Raw genomic sequence first — 25038 nt, forward strand, 5'->3', positions numbered from 1 at the left:
TCTTAGTTTTCTGTAGATGTATTCTACCCAGTCTCGGGTTTTTATTTTGCCAAATAAATGAAGAAATTTTAGAGTCAACTTTGTCAAAAAAGGATTTTGGAACAAAAATCGGTAATGCCTGAAATATATATAAAAATTTTGGCAAAATAAACATCTTAACAACATTAATACGACCAATCAAAGTTAGATAAAGTGGAGACCATTTAGATGAAAGTTGTGTAATGTGGTCAATTAAAGGTAGGAAATTAGTCTTAAATAAATCCTTATGTTTACAAGTAATTTTAATCCCAAGATATGAAAAATGATTATTAACCGATTTAAACAGCAGGTTCTGATATGAGGGAACTTGCTTATTAATCGGGAAAAGTTCACTCTTATTGAGATTTAACTTAAGACTTGAAAAAAGACTAAATTGTGCTAATAAATCTAAAGCTGCAGGAATAGATTTTTGAGGATTAGAAATATATAAAAGTAAGTCATCAGCTTAAAGTGATACTTTATGAGACTTTAAACCACGAGTTATACCAATAATGTTAGGAGATTCTTGAATAGCAATTGCAACAGGTTCTAATGCTGTATCAAATAATAAAGGACTAAGAGGACAACCTTGTCTGGTACCTCGAAAAAGAGGAAAAAAACGTGAATTTAAAGTGTTAGTACGAACTGAGGCCATAGGAGAATGATATAACAATTTGATCCAGGATATAAATTTTGGGCTGAAGTTAAACTTTTCAAGCACCTTAAATAAGTAAGGCCATTCGACCTTGTCAAAGGCTTTTTCAGCGTCTAGGGAAATGCTGCATTCAGGATCATTTTGTGGCAGGGTGTAGGCAACGTTTAACAGTGTACGAATATTACAAAAAGAATAACGATTTTTAATAAAACCCGTTTGGTCTTCCGTGATAATATAAGGAAGTGCTTTTTCTAGTCTGTTTGCTAATAATTTAGAAAAAATTTTAGAGTCAACATTTAACAAGGATATTGGTCTACAAGATGCACATTGAGCGGGGTCTTTATCCTTCTTTAATATTAAAGAGATCGATGCTCTATAAAAGGATTCAGGTAGTTTACCAAGTTTTAATGAGGCCTCCAGAACCCTGAATAGCCAAGGGATTAATGAGGATGCAAAAAATTTATAAAATTCCATGGTAAACCCATCAGGACCAGGAGCTTTCCCCGGGTTCATAGAAAAAATAACATTCTTAATCTCGTCAGTGGTGAAGGAAGTGTCTAACATAGAACATATATCCTGTGAAATCTTAGGGAAGCCTAGGTTATCAAAAAAGTCACACATATGTTTAGAGTGTTGTGGAGACTCTGATTGATATAAAGAGGAATAAAAGTCAAAAAAGGATTGATTAATCTCAGCTTGATCAAATGTCAGTTGATCTTTTTGATTATAAACCTGATTAATTTGCAATTTAGTAGAGATAGTCTTCAACTGATTAGCCAACAGTTTACCAACTTTGTCACTATGTATATAAAATTCGCTTCGTTTTCATTAATTGATTTGTAATAGAGGACGAAAGTAATAAACTAACTATAATTTTGCATGCAGTGATAACTTGTCAATGTGGAAACAACTTCCAATATAGAATACTGAGCCAATTTACCCAAAAATGCTTAAGCATTACATTTTAAAATATTATAACATAGCTACTATAACTACTATATGGCGCACAATTTAACTTATTTTCTATTGGAATGTACCTACTAATGCTTAAGTGTAGATTCTATAGGTGAACTTCAGCAGCACAAAATACTTGTGCCCCAGTAAATACATTAAAGGAATTATCCTAAGGTTCACTGGTGTACAGTGCTGACAAGTGAGTGAAACTGGCAGGAGACAAAGTATTTTTAATGCAGGTCACTTGACAAGCATGCCAAGCAATGAATAGCCTGTAAAGATGCACTCTTTCAAGGCTATAGTACTACCATGCCTCCACAGAAAAAAGACATCTGCTGCTACTAAACACACATTCTTGTCAAACAAGGCTTCACTGGTGCATCATTACTTTATTCCCAAGTTAGAGTTTCGACATACACTGGACTACAATCCGTTTGCTCATATATTCTTACCAGCACTAAAACTTGGCTATTTCTACCTCCACAATATTATACCTCTCAGACAGCTTCAACTTTACGACAGTTCATACTTGTATTTATATCTTTGTAATCTCCAAACCTGACTACTAGAGTATATTGCAATCCAACCTACATGGGAACCTACATTAGCCAAGTTTTTGGTCATGTACTCCAATATTTTGATAGCTTGCTTTCTGTTTTTGCACTGCAGATTTCCTCTAAAGTGCTTCGGGATGCTTTACTTATTTGATTTGCTGTGGTTGAGTACATTCCCCTCTGACTTCTCAATAAAAGCTAAGCAGCTTTTATTGAGAGCTTCTGAAGTTAAGAATGCCCTCTGTTGGACAACTGTCAATATTTCCATTTGCTTTGCCAAACCATTCCTTATTTACGGCTACAATCTCCACTAACCAGTTTCATTTGACAGAGATACGTTCATGAACAAGTTAACACCAAGAAAATTTAACTCTTTGCTAGCTGAAATCAATAAACATAAATAGAATGGTAGTCAATTTGATCAGTGTGTAACATGGTGTCGAGTTTGTGTTTATCAGTTAAAAATCAGCTGAAAAACCTGCTGTGAATGTGTTATAGCCCAACTGGTTCAAGACAACCATGCATCCTCCCTATGTTCAGTAGGAGTCTATTGAGACTTGGTATGTCATCAAAGGGTAGCAAATTTCTACCAACGTACGGCAGAGAGTATTCTGATTGGTTGCACCACTACCTGGTATGGAGGCTCCAATGCACAGGATTGAAAGAGGCTGCAGGAGGTTGTAGGGTCCATCACAGGTACAAGCCTCCCACCATTAGTGACATCTTCACAAGGCAGCGCCTCAGGAAGGCACCCATCCATCATTGAGGACTCTCACCATCCAGGACATGCCCTCTTCTCATTACTACCATCGGGAGCATGAAGACCCTCACTCAATGTTTTCGGAACAGCTTCTTCCCCTCTGCCATCAGATTTCTGAAAGGTCCACAAGCTCATGCCTCACTGTCCCTCTTTGTTAAGTATGTGAGGAGCAAGAACAACAACTGCATTGTGTGATTAAATATTCTTACTGAGCTCTCTTAGTAATGGTACATGCTGGGCAACTTACAGGGAGCTAGGAGCTGAGCCCACCAAGAGGAAAACATATGTATTTGAAAGTGTATGAGAAGAGAGAGCCCTCCATACGTAGGAGGCCCGAACAATTCGCCATGCGATACATCGGCCACATGTGCACTTGCCACATTCCCGCAATCGATGCAACACGGTTCACTGCTTTGCACTTCTTAAAAATTGAAACTTAATAGTGAAGTTTTACATCTTGCATTGTACTGCTGCCACAAAATAACTAATTCCCACAACATGTCAGTGACAATAAGTATCAAGTTCAAATTTAATTGTCACTCAACCATATATGAATACAGCCAAATGAAACAGTGTTATCCTGGGGCCAAGGTGCAAAAACAGTAGCAATAGTCACTTGCAGCACAAGGTGCACATAGCACATACAAGACAGCTGTAAAATACAGTCACTCAAAAAAAATCATCCAAGTCCCCGAGTCCGTGAATGCTGCAGTAGTCTACAGTTGAACAAAATACATCTTGTCTTCTAACGAGTGAAAAAATGGAGGAGCGCTGATTCCAATACGTTTGCCATGCCACACCGCCTCAGTGGATCAGACTTGCAGCATTCCACATTAACAGTGTCCAACAGGGTTTTGTGATCACAAGAAAAGCAACCAAGATGACCACTCGCTGTTAAAAGACTGCACACCGACTCTCTGACAGCACAGTCCACACCAAGTCCAGCTCCTTCAGCTTCTCCACCAAAGAGCAACTCACTGATGTAGCAGGCCTGCATTACTTCAAGTTTTTGATGTCCAGCAGGGTCTGGCTGGGCATCAAGAAACGTTTAAAAAAAGCCAGTGATACCTTTGGCTGTAAAAGCTGCTGCATCTGTGCATGCTGCCATCTTCCCAGAAGTTCTAATGATTCTGACATCCTAACATTATTTTAATGAGTCCAGTTTCATTCATCAACACCAGGCTAACTAAATGTTTACTTTTGAAAAACTCTCACCTGAAACTTAAGGGTAGAAGAGACACACTTCTCGTCACTTTGTCCTTTTAATTCAACGCTGCCCGAAAACTGATCACTCTGCTCAGGCTCTTGATCTTCAAAGGAGACTCTTGATTTCAGACCCAGCTTCTTTCTTTCACTATCAGCTTCAAGCTGGTAGTCCAATTCTAAGCAGGGAATTAATCATTTTAAAAACCCATCTGATAAAATGTGCAAAATAGACGTGGGAATTTTTTTTTTCTTTCACTTACTTATCGTTGGATTGAAATCTTTGAAGAAAGCTTTGTACTTAAAGCATATCTTTACGTTCACACTGTAAAGGAAACACCAAGAAACAAAACACACATCAATTATTTCCTGCTAGAAAGAAGTTAATGACAATGAGCTAGAAAATAATCAGTGGTCAAAGACTATATCTCACTAAATCTTACAAATATAATACATAGATGAAAGAAGTGCTTTACTGATTAAGATGCTCAATTCTACTAATTTATCAACTATGAATCCATCCATAACAGTTGTGTGGTAATTTATCTCCAGTGTAAAACCAAGGCTGGTGTCATGGATGATTTAGCTTGCCCAATATAGACTAGGACTGCCTTAGTGCAAAAGGTTTAGACAGGACAGAACTTGATGCATCCAAGAAGGTTTCTTAAATCAGTTTAGAGGTAGTCCATATAAAGGTAGGGCTATTCTAGATCTGGTGCTGGGAATTGAGCTTGGCCAGGTGGCTGACCTTTTGGTGGGACAACATTTATGACACAGTGATCATAACTCCTTGAGTTTTAAGTTAGCTAAGAATAAAGATAAATAGGGACCTTGTGGGAGAGTATTAAATGGAGGCAGGGCAAATTATAAATGTGTTAGGCTGGAATGTGGGAGAATTAATCAGGAACTGGCAAGTTCACATCTGACATGCGGAGGGTGCTTAAAGATCGACTGACAGAACACAGGACGGAGAGGAGGGAGAGGGGCTGGCAGGATTGTGCCAGCACAGCAACTTGAGTCTCAACATGGATAACACTAAAGAGATTATTGTGGCCTTTAGGAAGGGGCAAGCTGATCACTCCTCACTGCACATAAACGGCTTCTCTGTGGAGAGAGTTAGGAGCATCAAGTTTCTGGGAGTGCACATAATGGATGAACTCACCTGGTCCACAGAACCATAGAAACCATAGAAACTACAGCACAGAAACAGGCCCTTTGGCCCTTCTTGGCTGTGCCGAACCATTTTCTGCCTAGTCCCACTGACCTGCACACGGACCATATCCCTCCATACACCTCCCATCCATGTATCTGTCCAATTTATTCTTAAATGTTAAAAAAGAACCCACATTTACCACCTCATCTGGCAGCTCATTCCATACTCCCACCACTCTCTGTGTGAAGAAGCCCCCTCCCCAATGTTCCCTTTAAACTTTCCCCCCCTCACCCTTAACCCATGTCCTCTGTTTTTTTTCTCCCCTTGCCTCAGTGGAAAAAGCCTGCTTGCATTCACTCCATCTATACCCATCATAATTTTATATACCTCTATCAAATCTCCCCTCATTCTTCTATGCTCCAGGGAATAAAGTCCTAACCTATTCAACCTTTCTCTGTAACTGAGTTTCTCAAGTCCCAGCAACATCCTTGTAAACCTTCTCTGCACTCTTTCAACCTTATTTATATCCTTCCTGTAATTTGGTGACCAAAACTGAACACAATACTCCAGATTCGGCCTCACCAATGCCTTATACAACCTCATCATAACATTCCAGCTCTTATACTCAATACTTCGATTAATAAAGGCCAATGTACCAAAAGCTGTCTTTACGACCCTATCTACCTGTGACGACACTTTTAGGGAATTTTGTATTTGTATTCCCAGATCCATCTGTTCCACTGCACTCCTCAGTGCCTTACCATTAACCCTGTATGTTCTACCTTGGTTTATCCTTCCAACGTGCAATACCTCACACTTGTCAGTATTAAACTCCATCTGCCATTTTTCAGCCCATTTTTCCAGCTGGTCCAAGTCCCTCTGCAGGCTCTGAAAACCTTCCTCACTGTCTACTACACCTCCAATCTTTGTATCATCAGCAAACTTGCTGATCCAATTTACCACATTATCATCCAGATCATTGATATAGATGACAAATAACAATGGACCCAGCACTGATCCCTGTGGCACACCACTAGTCACAGGCCTCCACTCAGAGAAGAAATTCTCTACCACCACTCTCTGGCTTCTTCCATCGAGCCAATGTCTAATCCAATTTACCACCTCTCCATGTATACCTAGTGACTGAATTTTCCTAAATAACCTCCCATGTGGGACCTTGTCAAAGGCCTTACTGAAGTCCATGTAGACAATATCCACTGCCTTCCCTTCATCCACTTTCCTGGTAACTTCCTCGAAAAACTCCAACAGATTGGTCAAACATGACCTACCACGCACAAAGCCATGTTGACTCTCCCTAATAAGCCCCTGTCTATCCAAATGCTTGTAGATTCTGTCTCTTAGTACTCCCTCCAATAACTTACCTACTACTGACGTTAAACTCACCGGCCTATAATTTCCTGGATTACTTTTCGATCCTTTTTTAAACAACGGAACAACATGAGCCACTCTCCAATCCTCCGGCACTTCACCCGTAGACAGCGACATTTTAAATATTTCTGCCAGGGTCCCCGCAATTTCAACACTAGTGTCCTTCAAGGTCCGAGGGAACACTCTGTCAGGTCCCAGGGATTTATCCACTTTAATTTTCCTCAAGACAGCAAGCACCTCCTCCTTTTCAATCTGTACAGTTTCCATGGTCTCACTACTTGATTCCCTCAATTCCATAGATTTCATGCCAGCTTCCTTAGTAAATACAGACGCAAAAAACCTATTTAAGATCTCCCCCATTTCCTTTGGTTCCGCACAAAGCCGAACACTCTGATCTTCAAGAGGACCAATTTTATCCCTTACAATCCTTTTGCTCTTAATATACTTGTAAAAGCTCTTTGGATTATCCTTCACTTTGACTGCCAAGGCAACCTCATGTCTTCTTTTAGCCCTCCTAATTTCTTTCTTAAGTATTTTCTTGCACTTCTTATACTCCTCAAGCACCTGATTTACCCCCTGTTTCCTATACATTTCATACAACTCCCTCTTCTTCTTTATCAGAGTTGCAATATCCCTTGAGAACCAAGGTTCCTTATTCCTATTCAATTTGCCTTTAATCCTGACAGGAACATACAAACTCTGCACTCTCAAAATTTCCCCTTTGAAGGCTTCCCACCTACCAATCACATCTTTGCCAGAGAACAACCTGTCCCAATCCACGCTTTTTAGATCCTTTCTCATTTCTTCAAATTTGGCCGCCTTCCAGTTCAGAACCTCAACCCTAGGACCAGATCTATCCTTGTCCATGATCAAATTGAAACTAATGGTGTTATGATCACTGGAACCAAAGTGCTCCCCTACACAGACTTCCGTCACTTGCCCTAATTCGTTACCCAACAGGAGATCCAATATTGCATCCCCTCTAGTTGGTCCCTCTATATATTGATTTAGAAAACTTTCCTGAACACATTTTACAAACTCTAAACCATCTAGACCCCTAACAGTATGGGATTCCCAATCAATGTATGGAAAATTAAAATCCCCTACCACCACAACTTTATGTTTCCTGCAGTTGCCTGCTATCTCTCTGCAGATTTGCTCTTCCAAGTCTCGTTGACTATTGGGTGGTCTGTAATACAATCCCACTAATGTGGCCATACCTTTCCTGTTTCTCAGCTCCACCCATAAGGACTCAGTAGACAAGCCCCCTAATCTGTCCTGCCTGAGCACTGCTATAATATTTTCCCTAACAAGCAATGCTACTCCCCCACCTTTCATTCCTCTGCCTCGATCACATCTGAAACATCGAAACCCTGAAATATTAAGCTGCCAGTCCTGCCCCTCCTGTAGCCTAGTTTCACTAATTGCTACAACATCATAATTCCACGTGTCAATCCACGCACTCAACTCATCCGCCTTCCCTGCAATACTCCTAGCATTGAAATATATACACCTCAGAAGATTTTTACCACCACTCACAACCTTTCTATCAGTGGATTTGCTTAAACTTTCAACATCATTTATTTTCACCCCAGCCACACTGTCAGCTCTGGCACTCTGGTTCCCATCCCCCTGCAAATCTAGTTTAAAGCCTCCCCAATAGCACTAACAAACCTCCCTGAAAGGATATTGGTCCCCCTGTGGTTCAAGTGTAACCCGTCTCTCTTGTACAGGTCCCACCTGCCCCAGAAGAAGTCCCAATGATCCTGAAATCTGAAACCCTGCCCCCTACACCAGTTCCTCAGCCACTTGTTCCTCCTCCAGAGCATCCTATTCCTACTCTCACTGGCACCTAGCACAGGTAGCAATCCTGAGATTACCACCCTTGAGGTCCTGCTTTTCAACTTCCTACCAAGCTCTCTATACTCACTGTCCAGGACCTCTTCACTCTTCCTTGCTATGTCATTGGTACCGATGTGCACCACGACATCTGGCTGGTCACCCTCCCACTTCAGAATGTCATGCAATCGATCAGAGACATCCTTGACCCTGGCACCTGGGAGGCAACAAACCATCCTGGATTCTCTGAAACGACCACAGAACCTTCTATCTACACCTCTAACTATCGAGTCCCCTATCACTACTGCTCTCCTCTTTCTCCCCCTCCCTTCTGCACTGCAGAGCCAGACTCAGTGCCAGAGATCCGGCTACTGCGGCTAGTCCCAGGTAAGTCATCCCCTCAACAGTATTCAATGCGGTATACTTGTTGTTGAGGGGAATGGCCACAGGGGAACCCTGCTCTGCCTGCCCTTTCCTCTTCCCTTCAACACTACCCCTTTAGTCAAGAAAGCACAGAACAATCTCCATTTTTTGAGAAGGTCGAGGTGACTGAGGCTCCTCCCACCTCTTTCTAGCCAATATTTACAAAAGCAACAATAGTAATGCCCTGACCAGCTGTATCACCATCTGGTACGGCAATCGCAAGGCATCTGACCGCAAGACCCCCAGAGAGGATCACTGCAGTCTCTCTTCCACCTATCCAAGATACTTACCAGGAACGCTGCGTATGCAGGACCCTTAGCATTGTCAATGATCCCTCCCATCTGTCCAACAAACTCTTTGACCCCCTACCATCAGGCAGGAGATACCACAGCATTAGAACAAAGAATATTAGGATGGGAAAAAGTTTATTTCCCCAGGCCATGAGACTACGGAACTCCCTGCCACCACCCAGGTATCACCACATATGAACCGCCAATGGCATTACACAGTTTACTTTTTAAAACCTGTGACGTAAATGCATTTTGGCCTTCTGAGTTTTTTTAAATCTATGAAAGATATTAATTTCAAGAAAGGCGGGCTAAGCTTAACTACTTTTTTTTCTTCCAAGTAAGATTGGCTAAAAATTCATTCTCTACTCAAAAGATCATTCACAATTATTTTTGGATTATTTTATCTACAACTTACAGATCACACTAACATACCGCAAGTTGAGAACAGAACAATTTTTTAAAAAATAAACGCAGAGGGTTCCCTGAGACGTGAAAATTATTTCAAGGGTTCCTCCAGAGCAAAAAGGTTGAGAAAGGCTAGCATAGAACATTGTCAAAGGATGCAACAGATGCAGATATAGATCTAAAAAAATGGCAGGTGGAATTTAATCTGGCCATCTGAGGTTTGGGAGATCAAATGTAAAGGAACGGTATATAGCTAACGGCAGGACCCTTAATGGTGTGAATGTACAGAGGGATCTCAGGCTCCAAATCTAAGTGGCTACATAAATTGTTAGGGTGAGAAAGAATGCAGATGGTATGCTGGCCTTGATTAGTCAAGGCATTGAATTCAAAAGTCGGGAAGTTTTGTTGCAGCTTTATAAAACTACTTAGGTCACACCTGGAATACTCTGCTCACTACTTAATAGGAAGGATGTGGAGGCTTTGGAGAGAGTACAGAAGAGGTTTACCAGAATATTGCCTAGCTTACAGGGCAATGCTATGAGAAATCAGTCGAACTTTGGTTCTTTTCTCTGAAGCAGTAAAGGCTCAGGAGACATGTGATTGAGGTTTATATGATTATTAGAGGCATCAATAGAGTGGAAAGTCGGTATAATTGTCCTAGGGTCAAAATGTCTAATTGTGGAGGGCAATGGGCTTAAGGTGAATGGGGATAAATTCAAGGAAGATGTGAGGGGCAAGTTTACAGCAGAGAGTGGCAGTAGTACCTGGAATGTATGGCTAGGGGTGGTGGTGGAGGTTAAGATGCTCTTAGATAGGCACAGTGATACGCAAAGAATGAAGGGATATGGATATTGTCTAGGCTGAAGAGCCTAGTTATGTATTTAACTACTATAAATAGTTTATTACAACACAGCAAACCAAAGGGCCTATTTCTGTGCTGTACTGATCTGGTATCTCCCAGAGATTTCCTTCATCATGGGTTGAAGTGTTTGCTCCTGAGATATACCATTCCATTCACTGTGTGCTATGACCCCTCCCTTGTCCACCAACTTCCACCAACTCTCCCCACCCAAAAAATCCTGCTGCTCAGTTAGATTTTATACTACAACAAAACATTTGACAACTGTGATTAACAGAGTTGGAAACCTTACATTAATGTAGGTGCTTGCTGTTGCTTTAAGTTACTTACCAAATTCTCTCGTTATTCTGGCAATTCTTTTTATTAATATCAATATCCTTGGGATCAGTAACAACTTCTTTCTCAATTGTTATAACAGGCCGAGCCCTGAGGAAGAACAAAATAAATAGCTCAGTAACAACAAGCTGGCTTAAACTTCATTAGTCCAGGGGTTCCCAACCTTTGTTATACCATGGACCAATGCCATTCAGCAAGGGGTCCATGGGCCCCAGTCCCCAGGTTGGGAGACCCTGCACTAGTCCATGAAAACATGTCAAAGGCACGGAGCAGGGGGCTACATCAGTGTAGTTAGTGATTTTTGTGCAGGGGAGTTGCAGACTAACATGAGATACAAAGAACCAAGTCTTCCTCCTCAAGAAATATTAAACCATTACTTGCAGGAGTCCTGTGCAGAAAATGAAAGTGATGACCAAATTCACACGGCCATTTCTTAACGACGAGGCGATGACTTCAAGTCCCTCCCTTACTTGGGAGCATTCACTGCAAAGACAGCAATGCTGGAAGAGGGAGACATCCCAATTCATGGACACCACAGACCCCAGGGGAAGAGGTAGTATAGTACATTCCAGAAGCTCCCCTTCAGCATGGCCTGCCCTCAAAGTCTGGGCATTTCCAACAGCTCTGCATTTCTCAGCCTGTAAATTTTTGGTTTAGTTTCGCCTTCTACTCTATTTGCCTTTCTTTCACCGTTTTTATGCTCCCTTGTGTCCTTATTAGCCTTTCAACCAGATCTCTTCACAGCTTATCTCTATGGCTACTCCGGCCTCACCCACCAACAACATTCCGGCTGTCTCATCCAACTCTCCACAACACTGTTTTCATCTTAAAACTAAGTTGCTTTCTCTTCCTTGGTTCTCAAAGTTGAAAGTGTTGTGGAATCCTTAAAAAATATTGCTGAAGGGCTCACCTGTACATAAAGACCGCATCACTAAGTGATCCAACAGCCATGTCAGGATAGCCGTTCCCATCTAGATCCATGTTGCCCGCAAGAGAGTAGCCAAAGTGACTGACAGAAGAATCTTTCACCTCAAGGATCTAGAGAATTTGAAATAATTACATTTTACTATTAGTTTAAGCAGTTAAAGCATGCATCTAGACCTGTGATAGCTAAGCTCCAAAAAAAAAGTGCTACGAGCTAGATTTCTGTTACGTAAATTTCAAAATTAACTCTATTTTAAAATATACTTCATTGTAAAAAAGCTCTTTGAAATGTCCTAGGGCCATGAAAGGTACTTTTTTTTAAAATGCAAGACTTCCTCTAATGAATTACATGACACTACATCCAAAGGTGCTAAAAACAGTGAGGAGGACAGTTGTAGACTGCAGGGTGATATTGACCAGTTGTTAAAATGGACAAAGCAATAGCAGATGGAATTTAATCCTGATAAACGCGAGGTGATGCACATGAAGACTAAACAGAGTGGGTCATACACAATGCATGGTGGGGCTCTTGGGAACACTGAGGGTAAAAATGTAGTGGTGTATAAATCCAAGGATCCATGATGCAGGTAGATAAGTTGGTAAAGATGACATACATGATAGTTTTCTTCATTAGACAGGGAATAGAAGATGAATGCAGAGATACTGCAGTTAGGTCACTTCTGAAGAACCGTGTACATTTCTGGTTGCCACATTGCAGAAACATATTGATTGCCTTGAAGAGGCTGCAGAGAAGATTCACTCAGATGTTGCCTGGGCCGGAGAATTCCAGTTTGGGGAGATTGGATAGGTTGGCTTTGTTCTTCTTGGTCAAGAAAAGGATGAGAGAGGCCTGACAGAGGTGCACAAAATTAGCAGAAGTACGGATGGCAGCAAGTATTTCCCTGTTGTAAATGTATATAACATAGAAAATAGGTGCAGGAGTAGGCCATTCGGCCCTTCGAGCCTGCACCGCCATTTATTATGATCATGGCTGATCATCCAACTCAGAACCCTGCCCCAGCCTTCCCTCCATACCCCCTGACCCCTGTAGCCACAAGAGCCATATCTAACTCCCTCTTAAACACAAGAGGCCCCAGGCTTATAGCAAGTGGTAAGTTTAGAGGAGATCTGAGGAAGAATTTTCTCACCCAGACAGGTCATAGAAATCTGGAATGCACAATATGAGAGGGTGCTGTAGGCAGGGATTCTTACAACATTTCAGAGGTATTTCAATGATCATTGAATCACGAAGACAGAGAAGGTTATGAACCAAGTGCTGCAAATGAGATTAGTTTAGATGGTTGATTAATGGTTGCTATAGACATGATGAGCCAAAAGACCCATTTCTGTGCTGTGTAAACACAGAAGTTAACTTGACACCAAGGAGGATTTCTAATACAAGTATTTTGCTTTTTTAGCTACAAAGTCAATATATATATATGAAAAGAAATCAACTAGAGTTTCTTGTGTGGGCATCACGGTAGCACAGTGGTTAGAACAACATTTAACAGTATCAGCGACTTGGGTTCAATTCCTGCCGCTGCCTGTAACATTCTCCCTGTGACTGCATGGGTTTCTTCCAGGTGCTCCGGTTTCCTCCCACAGTCCAAAGCCAAACCAGTCAATAGATTAATTGGCTATTGTAAATTGTCCTGTGATTAGGCTAGGATTAAATTTGGGTGCAGGGGGGAGGGGAGGAAATCAGTCGCTGGGTGGCACAGCTTGAAGGCCTGGAAGGGCCTATTCCATGCTGTATGTCAATAAAATACTAAAATAAAATAAAATGTGGCTCTGTAAAGTGGTTTTTAAACTTAACACTGCCAGCAAACTTGTCAAACTCTAATGAGAATGTAATTCAGTAATAATATCATGAATCCTGTCATATTTCTAGGCCTTATTTTAATTCCATGTGACTAGTTATTCCTGGAAACAGACATTATAAGCCAAGCTTATAATGGGAGATCCATGGTTTACAATAAAATGCTATCTCTTCAAATTCTCCACTAAAATGCTCAAAATATAACCATATTATTCGCTTAACTTTGCGAGTATGCAAAATACATCCTTAATGTGTCGCCTCTGATCTGGGCCGACATTTACGTGCCGAGCGGCACCTAATTAATTAGCTTGTTTATTTCGGCTTTTTTGTGCTGGGTGTGTTCCGGCTACCGCTGCACCGCTGCATTCTTCGCGGCAATGTATCGGTCCGCGGCCCGGAGGTTGGAGACCACTGAAATACAGCAACCAACCACAATCCATCATTGCAGTGTGGGAGCCATGCATCTGTTTTCTATCTGTATTGTATTCTGTGTTGCCAGTTTACTGCCGTAACTAGTCACATGGGGTGGGGGGGTGGCGGTAAAAGTGAAGGGAACGAGTTGCGTATTCGTACTTTGTTCTAGCCGGTTTAGTTTAGTTCTGCTGACTGCCGGGTGTCATATCTTTTGTTGACCGTTTAATTGCATCACTTCAAGATTGTTCACTTTGCTAGTTGCAAATAAAGATTTGAATACAGTTCTTCAACTTTGTGGAACATCACTACTGGAGAGATTGGAGGGTGCATCATACAGGGATAACAACCCGTGCTAGGTCACCAGCAGCGGCAATTGGCTTATTAGAAATGGCTGCTACCAAGCAGAACAGTACCAGAGTCTGAAATAAATTTGAAGCAGGTCCACCAGTGCAGTCATAGTCAAATAAAAGCAGACAACAATTACACCTCTCATTATTCATCTGCAGTCAAAAGCAAAGATAGTTATAATTGCAATTCACAGTAAATGCTAGGCCAACATTTTACTTTGGTTACATGATTTAAACAGCAGTTAATGCAGCCAAATTGCTTGGTTGCAGCTATATCACTTCACTGTAAATAGCACTTGAAAGGATTAACAACTGAATTTAAAAATCAACAGAGTAAAATTACAAGCATCATAATTTTGTTGTGCAATTACAATTTTATTGTACGGTCTTAGACGAGTGTGTCTCCATAAAATCATTGTCTTCTCCAACCAGAAGCCCGAGATGAACCATGAGATCTGCAATCTGCTGAGGGCCAGATCAGTGGCATTCAGGTCTGGTGACCAAGTTAAATACAAGAGGTCCTGATGTGATCTCTGGAAAGCCATCTCATGTACGGAATGGCAATTCTGGACCAAACTTAAATGGCTGAAGGAAGCTGAACAACTGTGGCAGGGCTTGAATGTTCTCACCTTCTACAAAGTGAAACCAAGTGGCATAGGTGACAGCACACATTCACTCCCAGATCAGCTCAATGTCTTTTATGTTCGCTTTGACCATCAAAACATAGAGCACCTTCATGATCTCCCACAGCCCCCAATGGCCCTGTGACTTCAGTCTGAGGCTGACACGACAACATCCTTCAGGAGGGTGAGCCTTTGGAAAGCATCTGGCCCTGAATGGGTACCTGCCTGGGTATTAAAGACCTGTGTTCATCAACTGGCTGGAGTATTTATCGACATCTTTAACCTCTCATTTCAGCAAACTGAGATACCAAGCTTCAATTATACTGGTGCCCAAGAAGAACATGATAACCTGCCTCAGTGACTATCATCCAGTAGCACTTCAATCTACTGTGATGAAGTGCATTGAGAGGTTGGTGATGAAACACATCAAGTCCTGCCTAAGAAGTGACTTGGAACCACTCCAATTTGCCTACCATAACAGTAGGCCCACAGCAGATGTAATTTCATTGGCTCTTCACTCAACCCTGGAACATCTGGATAGTAGTGCTCTTCAATGACTTCAGCCCTGCAATCAATACCATCATCCCCTCACAACTAATCAATAAGCTTCAAGACGTTGGCCTCAATACCTCCTTGTGCAACCTCACTTGCAGACCCCATTCAATTCATAGTCATACTTTATTGATCCCGGGGGAAATTGGTTTTCGTTACAGTTGCTCCATAAATAATAAATAGTAATAGAACCATAAATAGTTGAATAGTAATATGTAAATTATGCCAGTAAATTATAAAATAAGTCCAGGACCAGCCTATTGGCTCAGGATGTCTGACCCTCCAAGGGAGGAGTTGTAAAGTTTGATGGCCACAGGCAGGAATGACTTCCTATGATGCTCTGTGCTGCATCTTGGAGGAATGAGTCTCTGGCTGAATGTACTCCTGTACCCACCCAGTACATTATGTAGTGGATGGGAGACATTGACCAAGATGGCATGCAGCTTAGACAGCATCCTCTTTTCAGACACCACCGTCAGAGAGTCCAGTTCCATCCCCACAACATCACTGGCCTTACGAATGAGTTTGTTGATTCTGTTGGTGTCTGCCATCCTCAGCCTCCTGCCCCAGCACACAACAGCAAACATGATCGCACTGGCCACCACAGACTCGTAGAACATCCTCAGCATTGTCAGGCAGATGTTGAAGGACCTCAGTCTCCTCAGGAAATAGAGACGGCTCTGACCCTTCTTGTAGACAGCCTCAGTGTTCTTTGACCAGTCCAGTTTATTGTCAACTCGTATCCCCAGGTATTTGTAATCCTCCACCATGTCCACACTGACCCCCTGGATGGAAACAGGGGTCACCGGTACCTTAGCTCTCCTCAGGTCTACCACCAGCTCCTTAGTCTTCTTCACATTAAGCTGCAGATAATTCTGCTTACACCATGTGACAAAGTTTCCTACCGTAGCCCTGTACTCAGCCTCATCTCCCTTGCTGATGCATCCAACTATGGCAGAGTCATCCAAAAACTTCTGAAGATGACAAGACTCTGTGCAGTAGTTGAAGTCCGAGGTGTAAATGGTGAAGAGAAAGGGAGACAAGACAGTCCCCTGTGGAGCCCCAGTGCTGCTGCTCACTCTGTCGGACACACAGATTAGCCACAACATTTCCTCCACTATCTCCCTCAGCACAGGTGCACCACAAGGCTGAGCTTAGCCCCATGCTCTACTCACTTTATACTAATGACTGTAAGGCTAAGCACAGCTCCAATGCCATATTTAAGTTTGCCAACAACACCACTGCTGTTGGCTGAATCAGAGGTGGTGATGGATCAGCACATAGGAGGAGATTGAACATCTGGCTGAGTGGAGCCACAACAACCACCTCTCACTCAATGTCAGCAAGACCAAAGAGCTGATTATTGACTTCAGGAGGAGGAAACCGAAGGTCCATGAGCCAGTCCTCATCGGGGGAATCAGAGGTGGCGAGTCAGCAACTTTAAATTCCCCTGTGTAATCATTCCAGAGGATCTGACCTGGGTTCAACACTCAGGTGGCATTATGAAGAAAGGATGGCAGCACCTCGACTTCCTTAGAAGTTTGCAAAGATTTGGCATGTCAACTAAAACCCCTACAGGAGTGTGGTGGAGAGTATAGTGACTAGTTACATCATGACCTGGTATGGAAACACCAATGCCTTTGTATGGAAAAGCCTACAAAAAGTAGCGGATATGGCCCAGTCCATCGTGCGTAAAGCCCTCCCCAGCATGGAGCACTGTTGCAGGAAAGCAGCATCCATCATCAAGGACCCCAACATTCCTGGCCAAGCTGTCTTCTCGTTGTTGCCATCAGGAAGTTCATTCAGGAGCCTCAGAACCCACACTAACAGGTTCAGGAACAGTTATTGCTGTTCATCCACCAGGCTCTTGAACCAGAGGATTTAACTTTATTTGCCCCATCACTAAACTGTTCCCTCAACCTTTGGACTCTTCAAGGATTCTTCATCTCATTTTCTTGATACTTATTTCAGTATTAGTACTTTTTCCCCTTTCTTTTTGTATTTGCAGAGTTTTGTTTTTGCACATTGGTTGTTAACCATCCTGTTGGGTGTGGTGTTTCACTGATTCTATTGTGTTTCATGCATTTACTGAGACTGTTTGCAGAAAATGAATCTCAGGGTTGTATATGGTGACATGTGTTCTTCAATAATAAATTTACTTTTAACTTTAGATTAAGATAATTGTATTTCTAACCAGCAATAGAATTTAATTTTCAGATCAGAAACCTTTACAATTGTAAACATTTGGTAAAATCTCTTACCTGGGCCGGTTTTGTATTTATTCCAGTAACAGACCCATGGTATATGTAAACTTTGCCGTTACCATCATATGGCACTCCAACAGCAATATCTGAAGGTGGACCAATAGAACTGGTTAGCATCTATTTTCTGAACAGATCTATAACAGCCAAAAGGTCTTCACAAAGAATTAAAGAATATTCAACTTTACAAAAATAAAAGTTGTCTATGCCATCTAGTGGATAACATCATGACATAGTTTATATTGATTCAATGTTGGGTTCTGGTTTTACTGAAATCCGTGACTTCAAAGTTATATGAAAAGTAAACAAAAAGTTTTGGGTCTATCTACTGTTAGGACGTATTTTGGAGATGCAATACAGCAAATATTAACCTTCAACGACCAATCTTCAGATCTGAATATTGATTGTAGATTAAATTTAAAATGCAGTTCTGGTGGGAAACGCAGGTTAGAAGAAGAAACATCCAGTTGACCGAGATGTCTGCATATGCATGAATACAATCAATACCCCTTTGCATGAATACGACTTCGAGACCACAGTAATTAAAATTCATTTTGGGTGTGCTCGTGGGAAAATTCAGACATTTGGAAAAACTCAACTCCAAAGGTTGCCAAGGGCAGCATGCAAGACTTGCTACGCTTGCATCACCAAAATAACATATTCACAACTTACTAACCCCAACTCATACGTCACTGGATCAAGGCAAATCTTTGGCATCTATGTATGCAATTTAATCTTTAAAGTTTTAAACACATTTGCAAAGATTTTTATTCCTTTTTGAAACACGTCAAATGCAAGTTTCTTTGACTTCCTATGAACCAAGTGGCCTAGCAGGTCTAGTGGAACATAGACTGGGATCACATTTTTATTGTGGATATATGTGGCAGGAACTTAAACCCAAGAACATCGACTCCTGCTTTAAGGCAGAATGGGATATGATTGTGTGATTTATTTGCAATTGAAGCAGTACTGATTTGAAAACATTATCTAAAAGAACTAAGGTAGACAGTCAGCTTCAACAAATGGGCATTGTTTTGACAGTATGCTTCAACTGTACTTGGGAAATACAAGACAATAAAAACTGCTCAGGTTCTCTATACAACTTCAACACCACCTAGACAGTGAAGACAAAAATCCATTCGCATCCCTTAATCAAATATATTTCCTAAAATTGTAGTCTAATCATAACCTGTAAATTTAATAAAAACATCCAAACATGAAACAATAAAATATTTCATTTTCATTCTCTAAGATCCATCAATTGATAAAAGAGTCCTAAAACAACCTTAGGAACCGTGAGTACTACAAGGTTAGATTGAGGATAAAACTACCAATTCAAAGGCCATGTTTTCAAGAAAGGCAAGATCGTCACAGAAATGGTTTACTAAAAATAAGTTTTAAAACACCAACAATTTCCCATATTACAGCAAAATATTTTTAAACCCTTCAAATAATTTGGGTCAAAGGAAAACAAAGCAATTTTAATCAAGGAAATATCTTTCCAATAGCAAATTGTCTGAACACTTACTGCGCATCCACTTTGAAATAATTAAATAAATACTCGCATTTTGTTTATATACAAAATTTCTATTAAGATTGTTAGTTTCTTTAACACAGCTTTATATTCACATTCTTAAATGTAACAAGTACAAAGGAGCAGCACACAAAATGCTAGATGACCTCAGCAAGCCAAGCAGCACCTACGGAAAAGAGTACAGTCAACGTTTTGGGCCGAGACCCTTTATCAGTACTGAAGGGTCCTGCCGAAGGCTCTCAGCCCAAAATGTCGACAGTACTCTTCATAGATGCTACCTGGCCTGATGAGTTCCTGCAGCAATTTGTGTGTTTTGCTTGGATTCTAGCATCTGCAGATTTTCTCTCGTTTCTGATTGACAAACAAGGAAGCTTAGGGGCTCTAACATTTTACTGCCACACGTTCTTTGGGGTTTTCTGTTTTTGTGGATGTCTGTGAAGAACAAGAAATTCAGCCTGTATACATTCTCTACAATTAAATGGAACAATTGAATATATGATGCAAGTCACTTCTAGGGCAACTATATTTGTCTATATCCATGTAAAAACATAAAAATTCAATTAAATACAAGCTATTACTTATGGATTATAGTTGTGATCTTACCTGGATACCCATCCTGGTTAATGTCGCCTATATTCTCAACAGCCAATCCGAACATGGAATCTTTAGTACCATTCAATCGAATACGATTGGCGTTATTCCAATTCCCTTTATCATTGATGTAAACATATACAGCACCACCAATTTCTGCTTCTCTATCAAAGAACTGCGGTGCTCCAACAACAAGATCCAACCACCTGGGGAGAAAATCATTCTCATTTCAGTGCTGAAACAAAGTGAGATTGTTTCTGGAAAATTTCTCCACATGCCATCCACCATAATAACAATGCACACATCTGTAGCTCTTCGGCTCTTTCAGCTGCATAGACCAACTGTTACACATTCTATACTATTGTTGTATTAGTTTACTTTCTAGCGGTTGTGATTTAAATATGTTGGAAGGATCCCTCAAGGGGAAAGAAAATTTATTCAGAAAATTAAGTGTCATCAATGAGGTCAGGAAGACTTAATTTCAGGCATACATTCCTGAGATGAACTTAATTACTAACACAGCTTATTTTATGATAGAAATGCTTATAGAATTACACTATGAAACTGACTATCTGGCCTACTAGTAGCTTCATCCATTATGAGCCACTCAATGTAATGTCGGCCTTTTCATTCATTCTATCAAATCAGTATTCAATTTATCCTTAAAAATGTTTTCATGGCCCCACCAGGCTCTGGGGAGGACAGGTGACCCTTTCCACTTGGCTATTAAATAAAATGTCCACCAGATATATCTGTCTGTCGGGGAGACTTCCGGTAGCGCTCATGGAGTGAAGTCGCGTTCTTGACTCGCTCCATTACCTCTGAGCTTTTTTCTTATGATCAGCTATATTTTAATTAATCATTAAGGCATCAACTTTTACAATACTTTGAAATAAATTGGGCTCTCCGATAATTGGATGCGTTTAAGGTCTGCTATGTCTAAGAATGGAAAAAAATGGGAAGGATGGCAAACCTCCGGTTAAACCGAAAGGTACTGATTTCCCTCCGGCTGAACCACTGGTGACTTTGAAAGCTATATCGGAGCTAATTCGGGAGGAAATTTCAACTAGTCTCCAGAAAATTGCCGATTCAATTGAGAAGATACAAATATCTATTACGGAACATCGGTTGGCTATATCTGATCTTCAAAAATCCACGCAACAAAGTGAGCTCAAGATGGAGAAAATCGAAGAAACAATTAATGTAATGAAGAAGAAACTCGTCTTTCTGACCTTTAAAAACTCTGACTTAGAATCTAGAATGCGACGGCAGAATCTTCGAATGATTGGGGTGCGTGAAGCTGTTGAATCCGGTAACCCTATGAAGTATTTTTCTCAACTTTTAAAAGATGCATTTCCTACTGTATTTCCTGACCAACCACCGTTATTGGATCGTGTCCATAGAGTTCCATCATACTCGTCTAGGTCAGATAAACCTAGACATGTCATTTTACGTTTTCATTACTTTCAAGATAAGGAGAAACTGTTTTGTTTCGTTCGATCTAAAGGTTTCATTGATTTTCTGGATCTTAAGTTCCGATTTGTGGAGGATTTCAGTAAACCAATCCGGGATCAACGGGTTCGTTACAGATCTGTGATGTCGGAACTCTACAAGATGGATTTAAAACCAGCGCTGCTTTACCCAGCACGTTTAAAAATTCGTACGTTGGATGGAGCCCTCCGTTTTTTTGAATCTCCATCGGATGCCCAGAGTTATCTGGATCAATTTTCATCTTCAACATCTTAATCGTAATATTTTAACTATCTCCGTTGATCGGAGGCTGTGAATTTGTTGGTCTTAGTTCTTTTTTGCCCTATTTGGGCAGAAAAGTTTATTTTTCATTACTTAATATGGTTGCTAAACTTTCTTTTTAACTGCGTCATTTCTTTCTTTTTCCCAGGGGATTCTGGGTGGTTACTTCCTTATCGTCATTTTACGTATTTCCTTGGTGGTCTTAAATTTTGTAGTTTTTTTTAAATTTATTTTGTTTTGTAGGTTTTTATAACTAGTTTATGTTAATAATCTCTATTTTTTGTTGTTTTGTTTACTCGTGGGTCTGGGGTTTATTGCGGTTTTTTTAATATTTTCTGGCTTTTATTCTGTTATGTGTTTATTTTAATTGAGTTATCTTTTTTTTATTCTTTTACTGTTTTATAATCAGCTGATCTTTTTTATATTTACACTTTTTTTTTAGGGAGCGTATACCGGAAGTCATGGGGTTAGTTTTAGTGCTTGCTTCTTTCGGGCTGGTCTGCGTTAGATTTAGCCGTGGGATCATGGGGTGGAGGGTGGTGGGATGGGCTTCACGTTTTAGTTTTTTTCTTCTTGGGCTATATATATTATTGAAGTATTGGTTGCGTTCTTCTTCCCGGTATCTCTTGTATGTTCTGTTCCCTTTCCGGGTTCGTGGGTCGAGCCTATCGTCAATCCTCCTTGTTGCGGGTTGACGTTAGGGTTTATGGAGTCTATTATTAATTTTGTCTCCTGGAATACTAATGGTCTTAATCATCCTATTAAAAGGAAAAAAGTTTTTAAAGTGTTCCGGAGACTTAAAGCACAAATTTTATTTTTACAAGAGACCCATGTGCGGAGGGGGGACAGACTACGTATTTTTAAATTCTGGAAGGAACAACAGTTTCACTCGAACTCCAATGCTAAGATTCGAGGCGTCTCTATTTTTATAGACTCCTCAGTTACTTTTATACAACATGATATTATCTCTGATCCGAATGGTAGATTTCTATTGGTTAGTGGTTTACTATTTAATAAAAAAGTAGTTTTGGTTAATGTTTATGCTCCTAATATGGACTGTCCAGAATTTTATAAATCATTGTTTAATCAGTTTCCGAATTTGAATGAGTTTTCATTGATCTGGGGCGGAGATCTTAATACCTGTTTGTCTCCAGCTTTGGACTGTTCGGCTCCTTTACGGACCTTACCTAATAAATCTGCAACTTTGATTAATTCATTTCTTTCTGATTCTGGGTCGACGGACATTTGGCGTTTTTTGCATCCTCAGGAAAAAGATTTTTCTTTTTTTTCACATGTTCATCATTCCTATTCAAGAATTGATTATTTCTTTATTGATTCTCATCTTATTTCCTCAGTGATTAAATGTGATTATGACTCTATAACCATTTCGGATCATGCTCCACTTAAGCTTTCTATTAAAATTCTGGCCAATATACAAAATAATAGACAATGGCGTTTTAATTCGCTGTTGCTTCAGGACTCGGACTTTGTTAAGTTTATGAATGAACAGATTGATCTTTTTTTTTTACAATTAACTATACAGAGGATATTTCTGTCAACATTCTTTGGGACACTTTTAAAGCTTATATTCGTGGTCAGATTATCTCGTATTCTGCTGCTTTGAGGAAGAAGCTGAAGCAGGAGGAGTTGGTAATTGTGGACAAGATTAAGGAAATTGATAAGAAATATGTTATAGCTCCTTCTGAGGAGTTATATAAACAAAGAACTGAACTTCAAATGGAACAGTTTATTACTCTCATCCTCGATTGTAAACCAATTAAAGAAAACAAGAAGTGAATTTTATGTACACAGTGACAAAATTGGCAAACTGTTGGCTAATCAATTGAAGTCTAATTATGCTAAATCTCAAATTAATCAGATTTATAACCAAAATGATCGACTGATACTTGATCATGTGGGGATTAATCAAACTTGCTGTGATTTTTACTCTTCCTTCATTTAGAGTCTCCTGGAGATTCTAAATATATGAATGATTTTTTAGATAATATAGACTTCCCTGAGATTTCACAGGATATGTCTTCTATGTTAGATACTCCCATTACCATGGATGAGATTAAGAATGTTATTCTCTCTATGAATTTGGGGAAAGCTCCTGGCCCTGATGGGTTTACCGTAGAATTTTATATATGTTTTGCTCCTTCATTAATCCCTTGGCTCTGTAGGGTTTTTGAGGCTTCATTGAAACTTGGTAAACTTCCTGAATCTTTCAATAGAGCATCAATTTCTCTAATATTAAAGAAGGATAAAGATCCTGCTCAATGTGCATCTTATAGACCAATATCTTTATTAAATGTTGATTCTAAAGTTTTTTCTAAGTTATTAGCAAATAGATTAGAAAAAGTACTTCCTTTTATTATTTCGGAAGACCAAACGGGTTTTATTAAAGGTCGTTACTCTTTTTATAATATTCGCACACTGTTAAATATTGTTTATACTCCATCACAAAATGTTCCTGAGTGTGTTATCTCTTTAGATGCTGAGAAAGCTTTTGATAGAGTAGAATGGCCTTATTTATTTAAGGTGCTTGAAATGTTTAATTTTAGCTCGAAATTTATATCCTGGATTAAACTGTTATATCATTCTCCTGTGGCCTTGGTCCGTACTAACTCTTTAAGTTCACCTTTTTTCCCTCTTTTTCGAGGTATCGACAAGGTTGTCCTCTTAGTCCCTTATTATTTGATATTGCATTAGAACCTCTTGCAATTGCCATTCGAGAATCTCCAAATATTACTGGGATAACTCGGGGCTTAAAGTCCCATAAATTATCACTTTATGCTGATGATTTACTTTTATATATTTCCAATCCTCAGAAATCCATCCTGGCTGTTTTAGAGCTATTAGCACAATTTGGTCTTTTTTCAGGTTATAAATTAAATCTTAGTAAGAGTGAACTCTTTCCGATTAATAAACAACTTCCCTTATATTATAAATTTCCATTTAAATTGATTAATAATTATTTTTCATATCTTGGGACTAAAATTACTTGTAAATACAAAGATTTATTTAAGACTAACTTTTACCATTAATAGACCATATTATTCAACTTTCATCTAAATGGTTTCCTTTATATTTAACTTTGATTGGTCGTATTAATGCAGTTAAGATGTTTTTTTTGCCAAAATTTTAATATATATTTCAGGCATTACCAATCTTTGTTCCAAAATCTTTTTTTGACAAAGTTGACTCTAAAATTTCTTCATTTATTTGGCAGAATAAAAACCCGAGACTGGGTAAGATACATTTATAGAAAGCTAAGAGAGATGGAGGCTTAGCATTACCTAACTTTAGATTTTATTATTGGGCAATTAATATTTGACATATGAAATTCTGGTTACTTGACCAGAATATACTATCCATTCCTA

At 39.9% G+C, this 25038-nt stretch overlaps 1 protein-coding gene across 2 annotated transcripts in view; it reads right to left on the reverse strand.

Annotated features, from left to right (window-relative positions):
* The window catches only part of LOC134348583 (integrin alpha-6-like), a 114048-nt gene that overhangs the window by 34804 nt on the left and 54206 nt on the right, over positions 1 to 25038 (reverse strand). For both annotated transcript variants that reach the window (XM_063052177.1, XM_063052178.1), the window contains exons 7-12: positions 19916 to 20109; positions 17779 to 17867; positions 11749 to 11876; positions 10833 to 10928; positions 4408 to 4469; positions 4157 to 4323 (exon numbers count right to left, since the gene is read on the reverse strand). In XM_063052177.1, the coding sequence (XP_062908247.1) occupies positions 4157 to 4323; positions 4408 to 4469; positions 10833 to 10928; positions 11749 to 11876; positions 17779 to 17867; positions 19916 to 20109 (736 nt within the window). The remainder of the gene's footprint in view (positions 1 to 4156; positions 4324 to 4407; positions 4470 to 10832; positions 10929 to 11748; positions 11877 to 17778; positions 17868 to 19915; positions 20110 to 25038) is intronic.

The sequence above is a fragment of the Mobula hypostoma genome, chromosome 6 (genome assembly GCF_963921235.1).
Source record: "Mobula hypostoma chromosome 6, sMobHyp1.1, whole genome shotgun sequence".
NCBI classification, from domain to species: domain Eukaryota; kingdom Metazoa; phylum Chordata; class Chondrichthyes; order Myliobatiformes; family Myliobatidae; genus Mobula; species Mobula hypostoma.